General features: G+C 43.7%; 1 protein-coding gene across 3 annotated transcripts; it reads right to left on the bottom strand.

The window, feature by feature from the left end:
- Window positions 1–1,719: 1,719 nt before the first annotated feature.
- On the bottom strand, window positions 1,720–12,609 carry si:dkey-246g23.4 (monocarboxylate transporter 13). 3 transcript variants are annotated; one of them, XR_008559605.2, is made up of 7 exons: window positions 11,458–12,609; window positions 8,833–9,071; window positions 8,622–8,765; window positions 7,851–8,554; window positions 7,545–7,785; window positions 2,052–4,461; window positions 1,720–1,976 (listed from the first exon to the last, which is right to left on the bottom strand). XR_008559605.2 is itself a non-coding variant. In XM_070550718.1 (6 exons), the coding sequence occupies exons 2-6, from the start codon at window positions 9,050–9,052 to the stop codon at window positions 4,343–4,345; spliced, it is 1,428 nt and encodes a 475-aa protein (XP_070406819.1). In that variant the 5' UTR covers window positions 9,053–9,071; window positions 11,458–12,609; the 3' UTR covers window positions 1,720–4,342. The 3 variants fall into 3 exon arrangements, 2 of the variants coding, with proteins under 2 accessions (XP_070406819.1, XP_015820916.1); XM_070550718.1 differs by having other exon boundaries at window positions 1,720–4,461; XM_015965430.3 differs by lacking the exons at window positions 1,720–1,976; window positions 2,052–4,461 and adding an exon at window positions 4,679–5,140.
- Window positions 12,610–15,801: the final 3,192 nt, after the last annotated feature.

Here is a 15,801-nt window from a genome sequence, read left to right as displayed (position 1 = left end):
AATGGAGGGCAGGGCCTTCAGCCAGATCGCTCGCTGGATGAGGGTCTGCCAGGCAGCGATGCGAGCAGAACCGGTGAGCACAGCAGCACACAGATTGAGGATAGCATCAGCAGTCTTAGTTATGACGGCTTTCGACTCCTCGGGAGCTTCCAGCTCCTCCATCATCTTGGAGACGCCGAAGGCAAGAAGGGCGATGTTATTCCCTGCAGCGCCGGTCTGAAAGGCACACTGATGTGCGCGGTCGGTGAGCCGCATCAGCAGCTGGTCATGTTTTGAAGCGGGAACAGCTCGCGGGCCAGCGAGGTGGTTCTTGGCGCCGAACAGCGAGGCCAAATCCGGCTCTAGTGGAGGAATGGACGGCCAGCCTTGGTCGGAAAACCCCTTGACCTTGGTGATGGGCGCATATGTGGAGACTGGCGCCTTGAGCTTGGCAGGCTCGGAGAAGGCGGCAGACCAGCAGCTCATAGCAGCGGGGAAGCGCGGCCAGACAGGGTCTGGACAGCGTGTCTGAGTTGCCCCGAAAATTCCCGCCAAATCATCCGCTTCAGGCAGGGCCGGTTCTGGCACAGCTAGCCCCTTGCGGGCTGCTGACGCAGAAATGATGGCGGGCAGCTCCTGGAGCAGTGCTCTTACTGCTGGCAGGGAGGAGCGAGAAGCCACTGGGGCAGAAGGACCCGCTGAGCGAAGCTCGTCGACCTCCGTTATGTCTAGGAGGGACGCCGCCTCATCGTAGTTTTCGCTGTCAGTGACGTCATCCAGCCGGTTGAAGCCAGCCGGCTCCTGACCGGCGTCGAAGAAAACCAAAGCCTTGTCCAGCGGGTAGGAGTCAGCCACCGGAAATTCTTCGTCGGCGGCGGGAGTGAAGTACTCGACCCGGCGAATCTTCTCCGCCACGGGCAGAGCGGCACAGAACGGGCACGAGGCCTGCGGGGTCAAGGCCAGGCCAGCGTGGTGAGCCCCGAGACAGACCTCACACTTAGCGTGCAGGTCACCGCTGGAAATGGAGCCCGTCTGGCAGGTCGGGCAGGGTCTGGTGTCGCTGGACATGGCTGGTAAGTCGTCTTCGGATAATTTGCTCTTTTGAGATAATATTTGCTCTTTAATAAAGCTCTCAAGCTTGGCATGAAGAGAAAAAGGAGGTGAGCAGTGGGGTCACTGCGGTTATATACCACGAGGGGGCCCACTATTGGTGGGCGTACATTTAAGCTCTTCATGATTGGCTGATGCGGAGATCATCCTTCCAATAGCAGCTAGCTTAAGGGCTAAGACTAGACGAAATAGAACACACCTTAGATTTTTGATATTTTGAAGTGGAATGGAATTGATCCTGTTCACATGCACACACCCCAGACACACACTCACACACCCCAGACACACACACCTCAGCCACGTCCTGTCAGGAGTATGTCTGGAATTTACAGCACGCACGAAGAAATAAACTCATGAACAGTTGCAACCAGATTCATGCAAAAAGTCATCCAACTTTATGCGATAAATCCATCGTGGGCATGACAGAAACTCCGGAGTGCACCATTCTCTGTGCTACATCTACTAAATAAAACAGAGTAAAGAGTGAGAAGGTGGAGCTCTGCAGAGATCCAGTCTGCTGAAGAACAATCAATCAGAGTCCAATAGAAGGAAAGAGATTTCTTTCACCTGACAGGGACTCTCTGGAGGCAAATACCGGCTGTAGCTCTGCAGGATGAAGGGCCTTCTGTCATGACTCGAGGTAAGTGCCTAACCCAAGACATGCAGAATCATCACACGTAGTCCAAAGCAGTAAAGTAAAAGGTCTTTATTATAATAACGGTAACTGAAACAGCCCAGGGAAGTCCTGTGGGGATGAGCAATACGGCTCGAGTCTCTGAGGTGCTCAGGATAATCAGGAGAGGAGGGGAAGCCGGGGAGGACGCTGGGCAGAGGGTGAGAGATCCAGAAAACGAAGACAGCGAGGGTGAGTAGATGATGAGAAGATCCTGGGCGAGACAAAAACAGGCATAAGGGATAATCCAATTCCAAATCCAAAATACAATCCAAGGTCATAAATCCACCAGTCGAAGGCGAGTCAAAACACGAGTTAACAAGATCAAAGTTCAGAGTCAAGGGCTGGTGCTCCCTAAACTGGTGCAATCATCCGGCAAGGTGAAGTGTCTCCATCCTCCTTTTAAACCCGCGTTCCTGATTTGGGAATGGCCTGCAGCTGTTGCTCCCTCTGCTCCTCACCTGTGGAGAATTAACTCAGACTCTGGTGAGAGGAGATGGTGTGACTCACCTCTGCCCAGGAACATGAATGAATGAATGAATGATCACATGCTCTCACTCTGACTGTCAAAATCAATCCCAGCCGGATTCATTGGTAATATTTGGCAGCTGTTCAGACCCAGATGTGGCTCGGAGAGCTGGGTAGCTCCTCGGACTCCTCTATGAGTGCAGGCAGTGAGGTAAACGTGAACGTGTGACTTTTGTTTCATAATGCAGACCAGCTTGGCATCTGCATGAAACATGTGGGCGTGAAAGGGTTAGAAGAAGACGTGGTGTGGTCAGAAAGTGAGAAACAAACATTTAATGTTAAAATTGCTGTTTTCTGCATGTTAAATGACAACGAGACCTTTTGTGTCGAAGCATTTCTACAGACGTGTGCGTGTGTTGATGCGGGTGAAAACATTAAATCCTTAAGGCTGGAAACCAGATTAATGAAGGTGTGAGGACAAGCAAACCCCAAAGACGTCCCGCAGTTTTACAGTCCAAACACGTTTCTTTTAGCTTTGTTGGAAACACAAGAGTCTCGATGTTTTAAAGGCAACAGCTGTTAAAGATCCAGTTTGGCAGGGACTTCTACAGAAATAAAGGAAAGGCAGGATGACGAATAGAAAGCAGATCAAATAGAGTCAGGCGTACACAAAAAGAGTCATTAGCTAAAATTAAACAATTTCTCTGTGAATTTAGACACTAAAACATTCCCAAAACTAAATCACAACAAAGCTGTTTGTGTTTGCACATTCTTTCAGCCTCTGCCCGTGCTCCACTCATTTATTTCTAATTCACCCAGAGCATAAAAAAAGCACCAATATTTTCTGAATGAGTCATTTTTTACCACTCTGATCAGTAACAGTTGTGTTTAAAGCTGCGTTTCCACATTTCCCTCCCATCCTGTTACTGAGCCCTTTGAGCTCAGGTAGCTGCGCAGCATTCCTCAACATGACCCCGGGGTCGGAGAAAAAAAGGGAAAAGCATTTCAGCTGCTTCCACGCTGACCTTCAGCTCCGGGATTCCACGGCGGGGTCAGATTTACTCGGGAGCGGTTCAGTAAATCCTGTTTCACTTCAAGGCTGTCTGGGTTTTCGGCCCTTTTGGACCCGGCGCTGTAAAGCTGCATTCTAGATTTTCCTTTCTTTTTAATAAATCTCAGCACGGTCAAGGCCCGAGCTCTGAAAACGTTTTTATCACGTTTGTCCTTTTTGCAACATCAGATTTTCACACATGCCCTCACGCCTTTAGACCAAACGTGTGTTTGGACCTGAAATCAACCAACTTCAAAGCAAAACCAAACCAGAAGTGACCTTTGGGGAAACGTGTGTGTGTATGTGTGTGTGTGTGTGTACTTTCATGCGTGCGTGCGTGTGAGAGAAAACAGTGGAAGCCTCACTTAGAAAAAACTTCCTTGAAAGTGTGTTATTGTGGGTTTTATGAGGAGTGACGTGTTTATTTATACTAGTTTATGTAACTGATTCATTCCAGGGTCAGAGTGTTTATCTAGGGGCTCTTCTTGGTTCAGGTTCATAGAAGCTGGATTTCCTGGTAGTTGCTCAGAATATAAACATTCTGCTGCAGAGACGGGGAAGAAGAGAAGTGCTTCCCACAGTGCCGTAGGCTTCATCAGGACAAGACGCAAGCAGCTGACAGAAAAGATCAAGTTAGCAGATAAATAATTCAGCTTTCTGCAGCTTACCTAAAACCAAACGTCAGATTCAAATAGATGTTTGTTTGGTTTCCAGTAACACGCTTAAACCAGCTGTCCAAAACCATCAGAGTTGTTAATGTCAAACGTTTCACTTCTAATAAAGTAGTGAAAACAGTGAAAAGGGAAAACAATGAGCTGGAACAGTGGTGGTGGGAAACGAGACAAAGTGATGCAAAAGTGAAGCATGAAACCAGGGAGCATTGGTGCAGGGAGGGCGATAACTGAAATACAGAACAGGTGTTGGATAGCGACAACGAAAACTGAAGGAGGGAAGAAACGAGCAAAGACCAAAACAACAGCAACCACACGTGTACACATCGAAAATGGCTTACGTGACAACCAGCAACATGTTTTTGTCCCATTCTGTTTCATAGCTTTAGTTTAATCAACAGACAAAATTAATAAGAATTTGACAGGAAAAGCTTTCTGCTGTCTTCTTACCCTCCTGCAGCTTTGTGGACACATGAATGTTCTGCACGGACGAGCCGCACCGGCCACTGCTGAGAAAAAGGTAAAAAAAACATGTATCCTACAGGTTATTGCTTCTCAGGATCACTTCATGCACTTTCTTATTTTAAATAAAATTGAATATTTACTAGTTTTGCAGTAAATTAAGTTCTAATGTGCACTATCAGCAACCAGACACTAGGTGGAGCCATAGATGTAATTTTCACTTGTGAATTCAGCTTTTATCCATGAAAATAAAGAAAAACAATATTTTTAGGAACATTTTGTTTTATTAAAAGTAATGAATACAAAAGTGTTGCATTAACAGCCTAAAACATCACATTATCATGGTCTTTGATTAAAAAATCTGTAAACTGTGACCATTAATTTAGATTTTACACTGCGTTCGTACCATAAATACACAGAGAAAGATAAAACCCCGGCAGTGCTTAACCTAGCATGTTTATTAGCAGCGTTTTTACAGAGGGGATTAGATTTTTAAAAACGTGATCTCCTGAAGATGTCCCTCTTAAGTCCAACCTTCACTCTTCATCCCAGAAGAAACGTTGAACCACTTTGTCTGCTTGAGGGAATCGTGCCTCTCAGCAGCTGTACTCCGACTCCTTCGGTTCATCTGATGGAGGATGAGCAGGAACAAAGCAGAGATGATGAGAGCTGCCCCAGACAAGAGGAAACCAGCACCGTAACTCTCCATCGTGTCAATGAAGAATCCTAAAACCAGAAGTTAGAGAGTAAAGAAACAGCAAGAGGTGTCATGGCACCCATGATGACACCTGAAGGTTCCTCTCAAAGATGAGAATGAACATTTGAGTTTGTGAAATGAACAGAAACAGGTTTTTAAGAATATTTAGGTTATTGTGATGTATAAGTGGTCTGAGAACTCAGCAAACAAGTTAAAAATAGTCTCTAGCAAAAAATACATCGTCTATATTTGTGTCCTTCACTGATACACAAAATAATAAGAAAATAATGAACAAACTCACTGGCTGGGGTTAATGTGACAGTTATGTCCTTATTTTCTATCCTTTCCATGCAGTCAGAATCAGGGTTTTACTGCGAGAATCACAACAAACAGCTGCAGTAATCTTATATTAATGTGGCAAAAATAAAATTGGCTCTTTGCAGATGCAGTATCTAGATCCTTCACCAGAGGGCGCCCTAACAAATACAACAGGACTGTGCGGAAGGCATTTTCTATTAAACTTAGATCTCCATCAGATATGACATGTTGGTGTTTTTATACGGATATTTTCGGTGGTAGTGATATATTTGCGGTGAAGTAGCAGGGCGTGGTTACCTGTGTGTGAGGGAGGGAGAGGTTTTATCAGTCAGACACCTGTTGGCCCTTTGTCGTGTGTTTTACTTTCGGGAAAATATCAACTGGAATGTGGATTGATTTATGTGCACAGACCTCCCCCAGCACCCAGCAGATGATAATAAACCTAAAATGAGTGGAACTGCATCATCCTCTGTTGGGCGTGGAGGTTTTGAGTTCAGGACACAGTATTATGTGGTTAAATATAACATTTAACATGTGAAAAACATCTTTTACGGCACCATCGCATTTAGGAAATCTAAAATAAAAGTCAGCGAAATTACAATTGTTGCTTCATAACCTTCAAGCAGAAGACGAGGCTTCGGTTTCCAGGTTCATCATTCAGCATCTTTTATTGCTTTTATCATTTTCTTTTCAGGCATTGATTGGGTTTGAGCACCACAAGCACTTGTTTTGCTGAAGTAGAAGATTTCTGTAGCTGAAATCTCAGAGCTGCCAGATAAAACCACCACACGGATCATTCTGCCAAGCAAGACAACCAGGAGAAGCCTTTTGGTCATTTTTACCTGATATCTGCCTCCAGCATGTAAAGGTGTAGCAACCTGGCAGCTCCCACGCCAGCAGAGGAAATAAACATGCTTCATAGTTAAAGTTCAGTGATGGACTCCAAAAAACAAACAAATAAATAAATAAAAGCTGCATGGGTGCTCCACCTGGACAATCTAAAATACCTGAGTTTTGTTTGGAAATCCCTGTTTGGCTTCCAAAGTACAAATATGTGAATTTGTGTAACTTTCCACTCGGGCGGAGACGTTTCTCCGGCTGGTTTTCCCTGATCACAGGCAGTGCAGCTTTTTTTTCCTGGCAAGATTCTCAGCTTGGATGCCAACGCTGTTTTATTACTGTTGTTGCTGAGAGGGGAATGTCGACCTCTCACTCAAAAGCTCGCCGGTTTGTGAGACCGGGTCGTCAGAAATGCGCACAGACAGAGGAGAGGAGAGGAAAATAACGTTTCAGCTGAATAAATTGAAGATGCGTTTTTTTCCTTATAGCTGGCACTTTTAAACCACATGAAGCTTTAAATGATTCATAAATGTGTCAGATAAGTGAAGTTTAATGTGAAGATACAGAACATTAAGTGTGCAGCCTGTAGAAAGCAATGACTTGCTTTGATCGTACGTATGAACTGTACATAAGATGAGATATTTTACTTGCTTTGCTTATTTTTCTTACATTCTCTCAAAATTCAATTTATTCATTGTAAAAATGTTTGTGACCGTTTTATTAGGCCTTCAGAGCTGCTTCAACATTTCTGTAATGAAAATGTTAAATACTTTAAATTTGTCAAAGGGAATGACAAAACAATGCAGATTTTGGACGAGAATAGCCCTGAAATAAGCAACAAAACGTTGTTATTAATCTCCTGTGCAACTTGTAAATCACAAAAGACACGATTTATGATCATTAAAAGGTGGTGCAGCATGTCAGAACCATCTAAAGATTGAATTTTGTTTGAATGAGGCCCATTGAGCTGCAGTCACAATGCTAAATGATGTATTGGCACATCCATTGTGTGAGATTTAAACTGTTAGAGGAACAGAATCGAGAAGAGGACAATAGAAACTGTAACCTTGAGACGTTTCTGTGCAGCTCTGCAAACAGAAACTGCAGCAAACAACTGAACTCTGCTGCATTCTGCTCAGCTTTGTGCTTATTTCTAGCCTGCACCGGGGAGGGGTGGCTCACGCGGGATTTTACTGCTAACGTCTCAAAGCTGATGTCTTTTTGATGTGCACAGTAGGATGACTTTGTTCTTTGCAGCTGACTATCAAAGCTCACCAGCGATGGGCGGTCCGAGCAGGCCTCCGCTGCTGCGCATCAGCATGAAAAACCCCAGGGCGCTGCCGAGCCGGTGGACGCCCACGACCTCGGGCAGCACCGTGATGTGGACGGCAACCGTCGCTCCGAACACCAGGCCGTGAGCTGCACTGAAAGCAACCAGCTCTGAGAACGTGGAGGCGAGTGGGCACAGGAGCAAAATGGCGCCGAGGAGCATGACGGTGACCGCCAGCTGCTGCACCTGGCAATGGAAACAAAGTTTTAGCGTGAGTTTAAGAGAACCTGTCAGAACCATGCTGAACGCACCGTCTCAACAAGCCTCAGGCCCGCCACCCAGCCAAAGAACACTCTTCCAAAGAGATCCGTCACTGCAGACACGGACATGAGGGCGGCTGCGCGGTACTCCTCCATGCCCTTGCTGCGAGCGTATGGAACCAGGAAAAGAGACGGAGCAAAGAAACCCAAAGCAGCAAACACTCCAAACATGGAGTACACCATAAAAGGGGCGTGTGTGATAAGGGTGTAATCCACATAGTGTAGGACGCTGGTCCTCAGCCCAGTCCTCTTTGAGCTTCGGCTTGAGTCTTTGGTCAGTTTGAATTTCTCACGTAGTTCATCAAAACGTGATTTTATTTCCTCCTGCTCCGGTTTTTCCGACATGTCCGGTTTACTCTCTATTTTAAAACTCTTCTGGGTCTCATCTGATTCCTCCGTAGAGAGAGGCAAGCCTTCCTCTTTCCTGACCTCACCGACATGATTCACATCTCGTGTGGCTTTCAGGGGCCTCAGCAGAATCCCACAAACACACAGGTTTAACTGCAGCCCCCCGAGGATCAGTAAAGCACCCCTCCAAGAGAAGCAGCCAATCAGCAGCTGGAACAGGGGGGTGAGGACAAAGGTGAATATGCACTCTCCAGAGCTGGCCAAGGCGTTTGCCACTGGACGTTTCTTATCAAAGTACAAGCCCAGCATGGTCACCGTGGGGGTCCAGGTCAGCGCGTACCCAAAGCCTGCAACAAATAACAAGCAGGTCACTTCTGTTTTCTTTCACTTGCATTTGTTCAAACGGAAACTCACCGTTAAGGAAGCCCACAGTTATGTAGAGTTGAGTCAGGTTACGGGCGAACGCTCCAAACACAACTGCTGCGCTGCACATCAGTCCCCCCGCCATTACTACAGAGCGATGGCTGAAGCGTGCACTCAGAGCTGATGCTAGCGGAGCTGAGCGGGATCACACCAGACATAAACATGCTTCTACTTCAGGAGTTAAGAACTGTACAGTAGTTACCTATAATGTGAACAGTTGCCACTGCAATGGAGGTAATCCATGATGTTCCTGCTGCTGACGTTTGAAAGTACTGATGTATCTCGACGTAGAAGACACCAAAAGACTTAATCACACCAAAGGTCAGCCCAAAAACCAGGAAGCAAGACGCCAGGATGAACCAGGCGTAGCCCCCATCCGGTGCTGCTGGACTTACAGCTTGTCTTCTGCTCTGAGGGTCCATGGTGACTTGTGATGGTCCTCTGCAAAACCCAGACACACAAAGGGAAAATCGTGTTAAAAGCTATCTGTTCTAATGGCACTCTAATACAATAGTATTAGTACCGGTTGGCTCTGTGCCTACATTCATTCTTCACCATGCAGAATAGAGTACTAATTCCTTAAGATCAACAGTAAGTGGTCATCTAGTTTTCCAAATTCACAGCAGGAGGCCTTTAGAAGGAGTAACCCAACAGCACACTCACAAAGAAACAGGACACCTTAGACGGCCTGCCACCACGAGCAGGAGCCGACCAAGGGCCGAGGGTGGAACTGGGACTGGCTCCACGCTAGTTATTAATGACTGAAGCATGCAGTGTGTGAAGACGATAAAACATAGCAATCGAGCTACACGCTGATCTGCACGCCTCTGTCTGCCAGAGTAACCTCGTGCTTTATCATGCAGTCAGAAGAGGATTGAAACAGGCGGCTCGGTGTCCTAACCCTAACCCTTTCATTTCAACATCTGTGTCTTCAACTTCTCACCTTCTAACTGGTGCATGCACAGCGTCCGGAGCAGTTGGTGTGAAAACGACCTAAAGTGGCACATTTTCCAAAAATCATGCAAGAAACCTTGATAAGGCTCCCTGGTGTGTTCTTGTGTTTGGTTCAACTTCTGTTGATGTTTTATGTAAAAACATACACCGAGGTCTCAACCCACTCTGAAAATAAAGCCTTTTCTGGTCTGACTTTTGGTTCCATAATAGTACAAAAGTCCACAAAACGTGTCATTTTTATTTTCACGAAGATTGACTAATCATGATTTATCTCAAGCAGACATAATTTCCTCTAAAATCAAACGGTATCTTCTGTGTGGTGATATTTATAAAGCCAAAGACTTATCATTTAACAGCACTTTTTGGGTTATTTAGCCTTTCATAAGAGAAAAAAACGGGAGTTCATTTTTCAAAGTTGTATTTTCATCATGTTATTTATAAATGTTACATTTCCCAACTAAGTATTTAGTTAGCAAGCTAAATATATCAAATTTAGAGTTAAATATGACCTAAATGTTTAGTTTGTAAAATAAATATGTAATGCACTAACTAAATATCAACTTTTGAGCTAAATATTTAGTTTACAAACTAAATATTTACCTTCAAATAAATTTTTTCTCTTCCAAAATAAACATCTAGATCCCAGCTAAATATTTATTGTAGAGATAAACATTTAGTTTGCAAAATCAATATTTATGTGTAGCCCCAAAATAAATATTTAGCTGGAATCTAAATATGCATTTTGGAAAATAAATACTTAATTTGTAGCTAACTATTTAGTTAGTGAATGAAATATTTAGTTTAAAATAAAATATTCAGGTCAGATCTAAATATTGAGTTTGTAAACTAAAATTTTTGTTCCAAATTAAATATTTAGTTTACAAACTCAATATTTAGGTCTGATTAAAATGTTTAATTTGTAAAATAAATATTTAACTCTAAATTAGATATTTAGCTTGCTAAGAACATATTTGGTCAGGAACTTTATGATTTATAGATATATAACAGTAGAACAGTGAGAATATGATAATGACAAATGAACTCCCATATTTTCTTTTCTGTTAGGCTAAATAACCCGAACAGCTGATGTTAAATATGAACTGTTTGACTTTATGAATGACACCCGACCCATCCATTTTCTTTACCCGCTTACTCTCGCAGGGCCGCGGGGGGGGGGCTGGTGCCTATCTCCAGCAGTCTTCGGGCAAACAGGCAGGGTGCACCCTAGAAGGGTTGCCAGTACATTGCAAGACAACATAGAGACACACAGGAAAAACAACCATGCACACACACACACACACACACACACCTGAGGACAATTTAGACAGACCAATCAACCTGACAGTCATGTTTTTGGACTGTGGGAAGAAGCTGGAGAACCCGGAGAGAACCCACGCATGCACAGGGAGAACATGCAGACTCCTTGCAGAAAGACCCCAGGCCGGGATGTGAACCCACAACCTCCTTTCTGCAAGGCAGTAGTGCTAACCACCGCACCAACATGCAGCCTGCACTGTAGATCATTTACTAAAAGAACAAAGGTTTCTCTTTCACACCTTGAGTAGTTTTTGGACACTAACATAGTTCAAGTGTATAAAAATGCAAATGAAAAAAAAACCACGGCTGTAAAATGTTTGGAAACCAGCCACTAGGATTTGTGATCCATGACGAGTTTTACTTCAGTTCCTTTTCCTGTTGATTAAAATAAGACTCTTTACAGTTATGAAGCCTGATTAGATGCACTGTTGCATTTAATTTAAGGGTACTACACACCATCGGTGTGGTTGGTGGCCTCAGCCGGAGTCTGTACCGCCTCAGCAGTTAAGTGTGACGCAAAGCAAAGCTACGCACGTCTTTGGTTTTTCAGGTTTACCTGTTGCATTCAGTTTGGCGCCATCATGTTCCTCCAGCAGGCCAGATCTGCAGGCTTGTTGTGGTGGAGATGTGGAGATGACACACAGACACGCAGGAAAAGATGTCCAAAAACAAGCTCAGAGGGTTAAGTAAGAGTTGTGTAAATGGTTGATGCAACACGTGAGCAGTTCCCTCAATCTGACCTTTGGAACGTTTTTGGATTCTTCAGTCGGTTGATGTTTGGAGTGAAACATTTAATCGGATCTTGTGGAAATGTCAAATGTGCCGTATTTCCATGGAATACTTAAATTGAAAGAAAAACCATAAAAAGGGAATTTTATTGGATTGGATTCTTATCATAAACAAAAATACTGCATCTGAAATACTTTTAGTTTTTAAATACATTTAAATCCAATATAAATGGTTTCGAAACATATATGATGTATTTTCTTCATCTTTGGTTTGTTTCTTTTAATTAAAAGATTGAATTAAGCCTAAATAGTTTGTTCTAAAACTGTTGAATCACCACAGTTATCACCTGGTTGGTTTGTGTCTGTTGTATGTAATGTCCAGCAACGGTCAGTTTTTAGGTACTGGTTGACCATTCAACATCTGGTCAACATCTGGTCAACATCTGGTCAAAAGGGAGACACGAGACTGCACGTGTTCCCTTTAAACTGGCCTGCCTTCATCCCACCAGCTGCAGCTCGGAGCCTCTCTGCAGCTCTGAACACATGATAACGAATGTCAACAATAATGTTCTCTCCTCAAGGTCCATCCTTATCGTCCTACAGGACTCTTCATGCCTCTGAATGAGGAACACTCGCAGCTCGGATCAGTTGCTAAATCAAAGAATGATTTCCTAAATCAGATGTGAACTTCTACAACTTATAAGCTAGATAATCATTAAATAAACGTTTGTTTATTGCTACTTATAATAATTATAATATAATGAAACGTTTCATTAATCTGTGCTCAATGATTGAAGTTTGAAATGATGCGATGTTTCAGCATGTTTACGTGACGAGGTCATCACCATTTGCACTCACACAAGAACAAAGTAAAGTAAAGTTAAACGCGTGACACACAGATAGTCCGTTACCCAGATCAGAGCATCCGGTACCAAGGAAGGCGTGTTTCTGAGACTCTTGGTAATATGCCTCAAACTTGCCAACCTCTGGTTGGCTACACAAATCATAACATGAGAACATTAAAACTGGATCACTCTGGAGATTCCTCAGGTCTAGAGAAGCTTCAGACCGGCCATCTGAAACAAAACCTCGTTAACCATCAAAGCTTTTGACTCGTCGTCAAAACCTTTTTGCTCCTGCGAAGCTGACACCTCAACAGTTCCTGCAGAACCAGCCGATATCGTTTAGACTCCTTCAGAGTCCCAGACGCGCGGTTCCATCCATCTGTCGTGACCTGGAGACAACTCTAACACGGTCTAGTAGCGCCGCAGTTTCTTCTACGGACCTCGGTGCCTGGAAGTCCGAGGACTTCGACATTCCGGATCTATCATGAGGGTCTCCGAGTGGGTATGTAGACACACAGATGGTGTCTGATGTGTTTTTGATAATAATCGACTTCATAGCTTAACGCAAACCAAATCCTGTTACGTCCAGAACTCGGCTCTCCGAGATACGGAAGTTCGGACTAACATCGCATTCACATCTAGTTCCAGCCATCACCGTAAATGCCAACTAGTCATGTTTTAATTGTTTGTAAAATAAAGTCTTACTCTGATAAACCTGACTGTTTCCTGAGTCTAAACGAAGTGTGTACATCCCCTAAGAAATAAAGAATCCGAGAATCTTCTGATTAAAGCCCAATAAAGACCAGGCAGGGAGATATTCGACATTGAGATACAGTATCACAGCTTATTGGTCATAAGCAGAGGTGATATTTATATTGAGCTCTTAAAGCACTCAGTTTACCAAACCCTACATAGATTTCCCTCATCAATCATGAAAAACCAGATACACGGCTCTTATTTCTTGCTTACTCCTCATTTATTTTGCCAAGCTTGAGCTGTTTAGAAAGAAACTGGAAAAATTAGTGCAGCCCACATGAATGAGGAGACGACAGAGTCCCACACTGGGGAACATCAAAAGGCTTCAGCGCAGTGGGGCGGCTCACAGAGTCCCTTCAGAAACTAAAAGCCTTCTCACAATAACGTCTCAGCTCCTCTCATCTCAGAGGGCGAACAACAAACCCTCCGCTGATCAACGTGTCACTAAATGTCCCACGTCCAAGACGCTCAGAGCCGACCTTTATTCAGAGTAAGCATTTGGAATCAGATTTGTTCTTCTTAAGGAAATCCTAATTAAAAAAAGCTAATTTTACTTCAGCATCGCTTCAAAGCTGCAAAAAGATTTCAACTGAAGGTTTTCTTCAAAGTCGAGTCACGAGCGATTTTAAACGACTGTTGTTAATATTCTCATTAGAAAAAACAAAAGCATGTTCATTTTTATTAAGTTTTCTTGAAGCAGCGCTGGGATTGTTCCGCTTTGATTTCCTGACGTGCAAAATGAACATAATTATTGTTGAGCCGAGTCTTTAGACACTAGGATGGTTTACATATTAAGCTGTAGTTTGTATTTTCCCTGAACTTTCTCCTGGTTGAACTGCTTGGCCATATAAATACTCATTTAGCTCTTGGGCGTCACAGTTCAATGGGGAGGCCAGGCTGAGAGTTTGTCTACAGATAGATGAGTTGGCCAAATCCACAGAGTTTGTAAAACGTTTAATCAAATCCTGACTCAGCAGGCAATCTGAGCAGGCACGTGCAGCAAAGGGGGACGATGGGGTCGGCGGTGCATGAGAATTCAACAGTTAGTCGTATTTTGAGACGTTAACATTTTTAAAGAGATAGGATTATCAGTGTGTGAAAGCTCAAATCCAACAGGTTCCTTTATTTTGATTCTAAAATGTCTGATATAAAAATAAAAATCAGATTTGGTGAAGGATGTTCAAACACATGTTTACAAGGACTCCAGTCAACAGGAAGAAACTACAAGACCTTGGCCAGGGTCAGGGTTAGGGTCAGAGTTAGGGTTTAACCACAGACTTTACTTTAGAGTGTTTTACGTTCAGAGTTTCTTGGAAACATTTTTAAGTTTCTAGAATCAGCGAGAGAGTCCAAAACTTAACAGGAGATTAATTTCACTAATTTTAGCCATTTTAACAAGGGTTGTTAAAGTGTTTTGAACTGACTTTAACCAAGTTTACATAAATTCCCGGAGTTTCAGCAAGTTTTAGCAGCAAACCACCAGCGAGATGCTGGGAGATCTGGATGTTGGAGCAGCTCAGAGCTCACAACAAACACTTTTAGTTCAGAATCTTCCGATTTCAGGAGACATTATAGTGAGTCTGGTGGTTCAGTCTTTAAAGTGACAGTGTGTGTGTTTTTCCTGGCGATAGGGGGCATTAGATACCTAAATCATTGCAAGCAAGTAGTGTTTTTGTGTTGGAGTAAGAGCTTACCAATGGATGCCCATTAGGGTCAAAACACCCTGGGGACTGCAAACTTCAGCAAACTGGCACATCAGACTTCCTATCATCCTTGTCATCGAGTGAAGAGGTAAATGTGTAAAACAACAACGTTTATGAATAATGAAAGTTTTAACCATTTGTTACAAATCAGTAAATGCATTTTGTCCTCATGGGCTCCTGTAGAAGGAAAAATGGCATCTACTATGGCATCGCCCAGAGACTTAGGGTGTTAAGGCTCTAGCGAGGCGAGGCGCCTTGCTTGCGAGGACACAGTCCTTCCTTGGTCAAAGAAAATGGTTCAATGGAACAGACTTGCATCACGTGACCGCGGCTTCCACGGCGGTCACGTGACACGGGAGATAACGTGATATTTTATACGTATTAGTTTCTATATAAATGTAAAATGAGCTTTTACTTTTTAAATTGTGTATATGTTTATTAAATGAAAAATATAAGTGAGTTACTACCCGCTAGCCACCGAAGCTGCAGCTACTAAGCTACTAACCAACCATCGATAACTTCTTTGGATCTAAAACAAACATTTCAAATTAGTTGACTTACTTTTAAACTTGAAAATTGTCTCAGAAGTAGCTGCCGGCTTCTGATCCGCTGTCCTTTTGAAAATACTGCGGTGCATTCTGGGTAATTTTTGACCAAGGCTAGGCTACAAGACACCTCCTGTGCATCCTTGCTCAGCTAGCTAAACGGCTAACAAACGGAGAACACACGCCTCGCTAGAACATGAACATTGGAACACGCCTTGGCCGTTCCTGATGACGTATCTCCTAGGCAACCGGGGCGGGGCTAAGACATCAAGGCGAGGTTCCTTGGCATTGAGAATTACCCTTAGACCCGCTCCCGTGTGTTT

Source organism: Nothobranchius furzeri, chromosome 4 (assembly GCF_043380555.1).
Source record: "Nothobranchius furzeri strain GRZ-AD chromosome 4, NfurGRZ-RIMD1, whole genome shotgun sequence".
NCBI classification, from domain to species: Eukaryota; Metazoa; Chordata; class Actinopteri; order Cyprinodontiformes; family Nothobranchiidae; genus Nothobranchius; species Nothobranchius furzeri.
The sequence above is the reverse complement of the archived record's forward strand: the minus strand, read 5'-3'. Positions and strand labels throughout refer to the sequence as shown.

Bases quoted from the DNA above. Each gene is read 5' to 3' on its own strand.
- si:dkey-246g23.4 (XM_015965430.3), bottom strand. From the start codon at position 9,052: ATGGACCCTCAGAGCAGAAGACAAGCTGTAAGTCCAGCAGCACCGGAT. The intron at 8,766-8,832 runs GTAACTACTGTA...GATCCCGCTCAG, and splicing joins GGCAACTGTTCACATTATAG to CTCCGCTAGCATCAGCTCTG. The intron at 5,141-7,544 runs GTGAGCTTTGAT...TTCTGGTTTTAG, and splicing joins GCTCGGACCGCCCATCGCTG to GATTCTTCATTGACACGATG.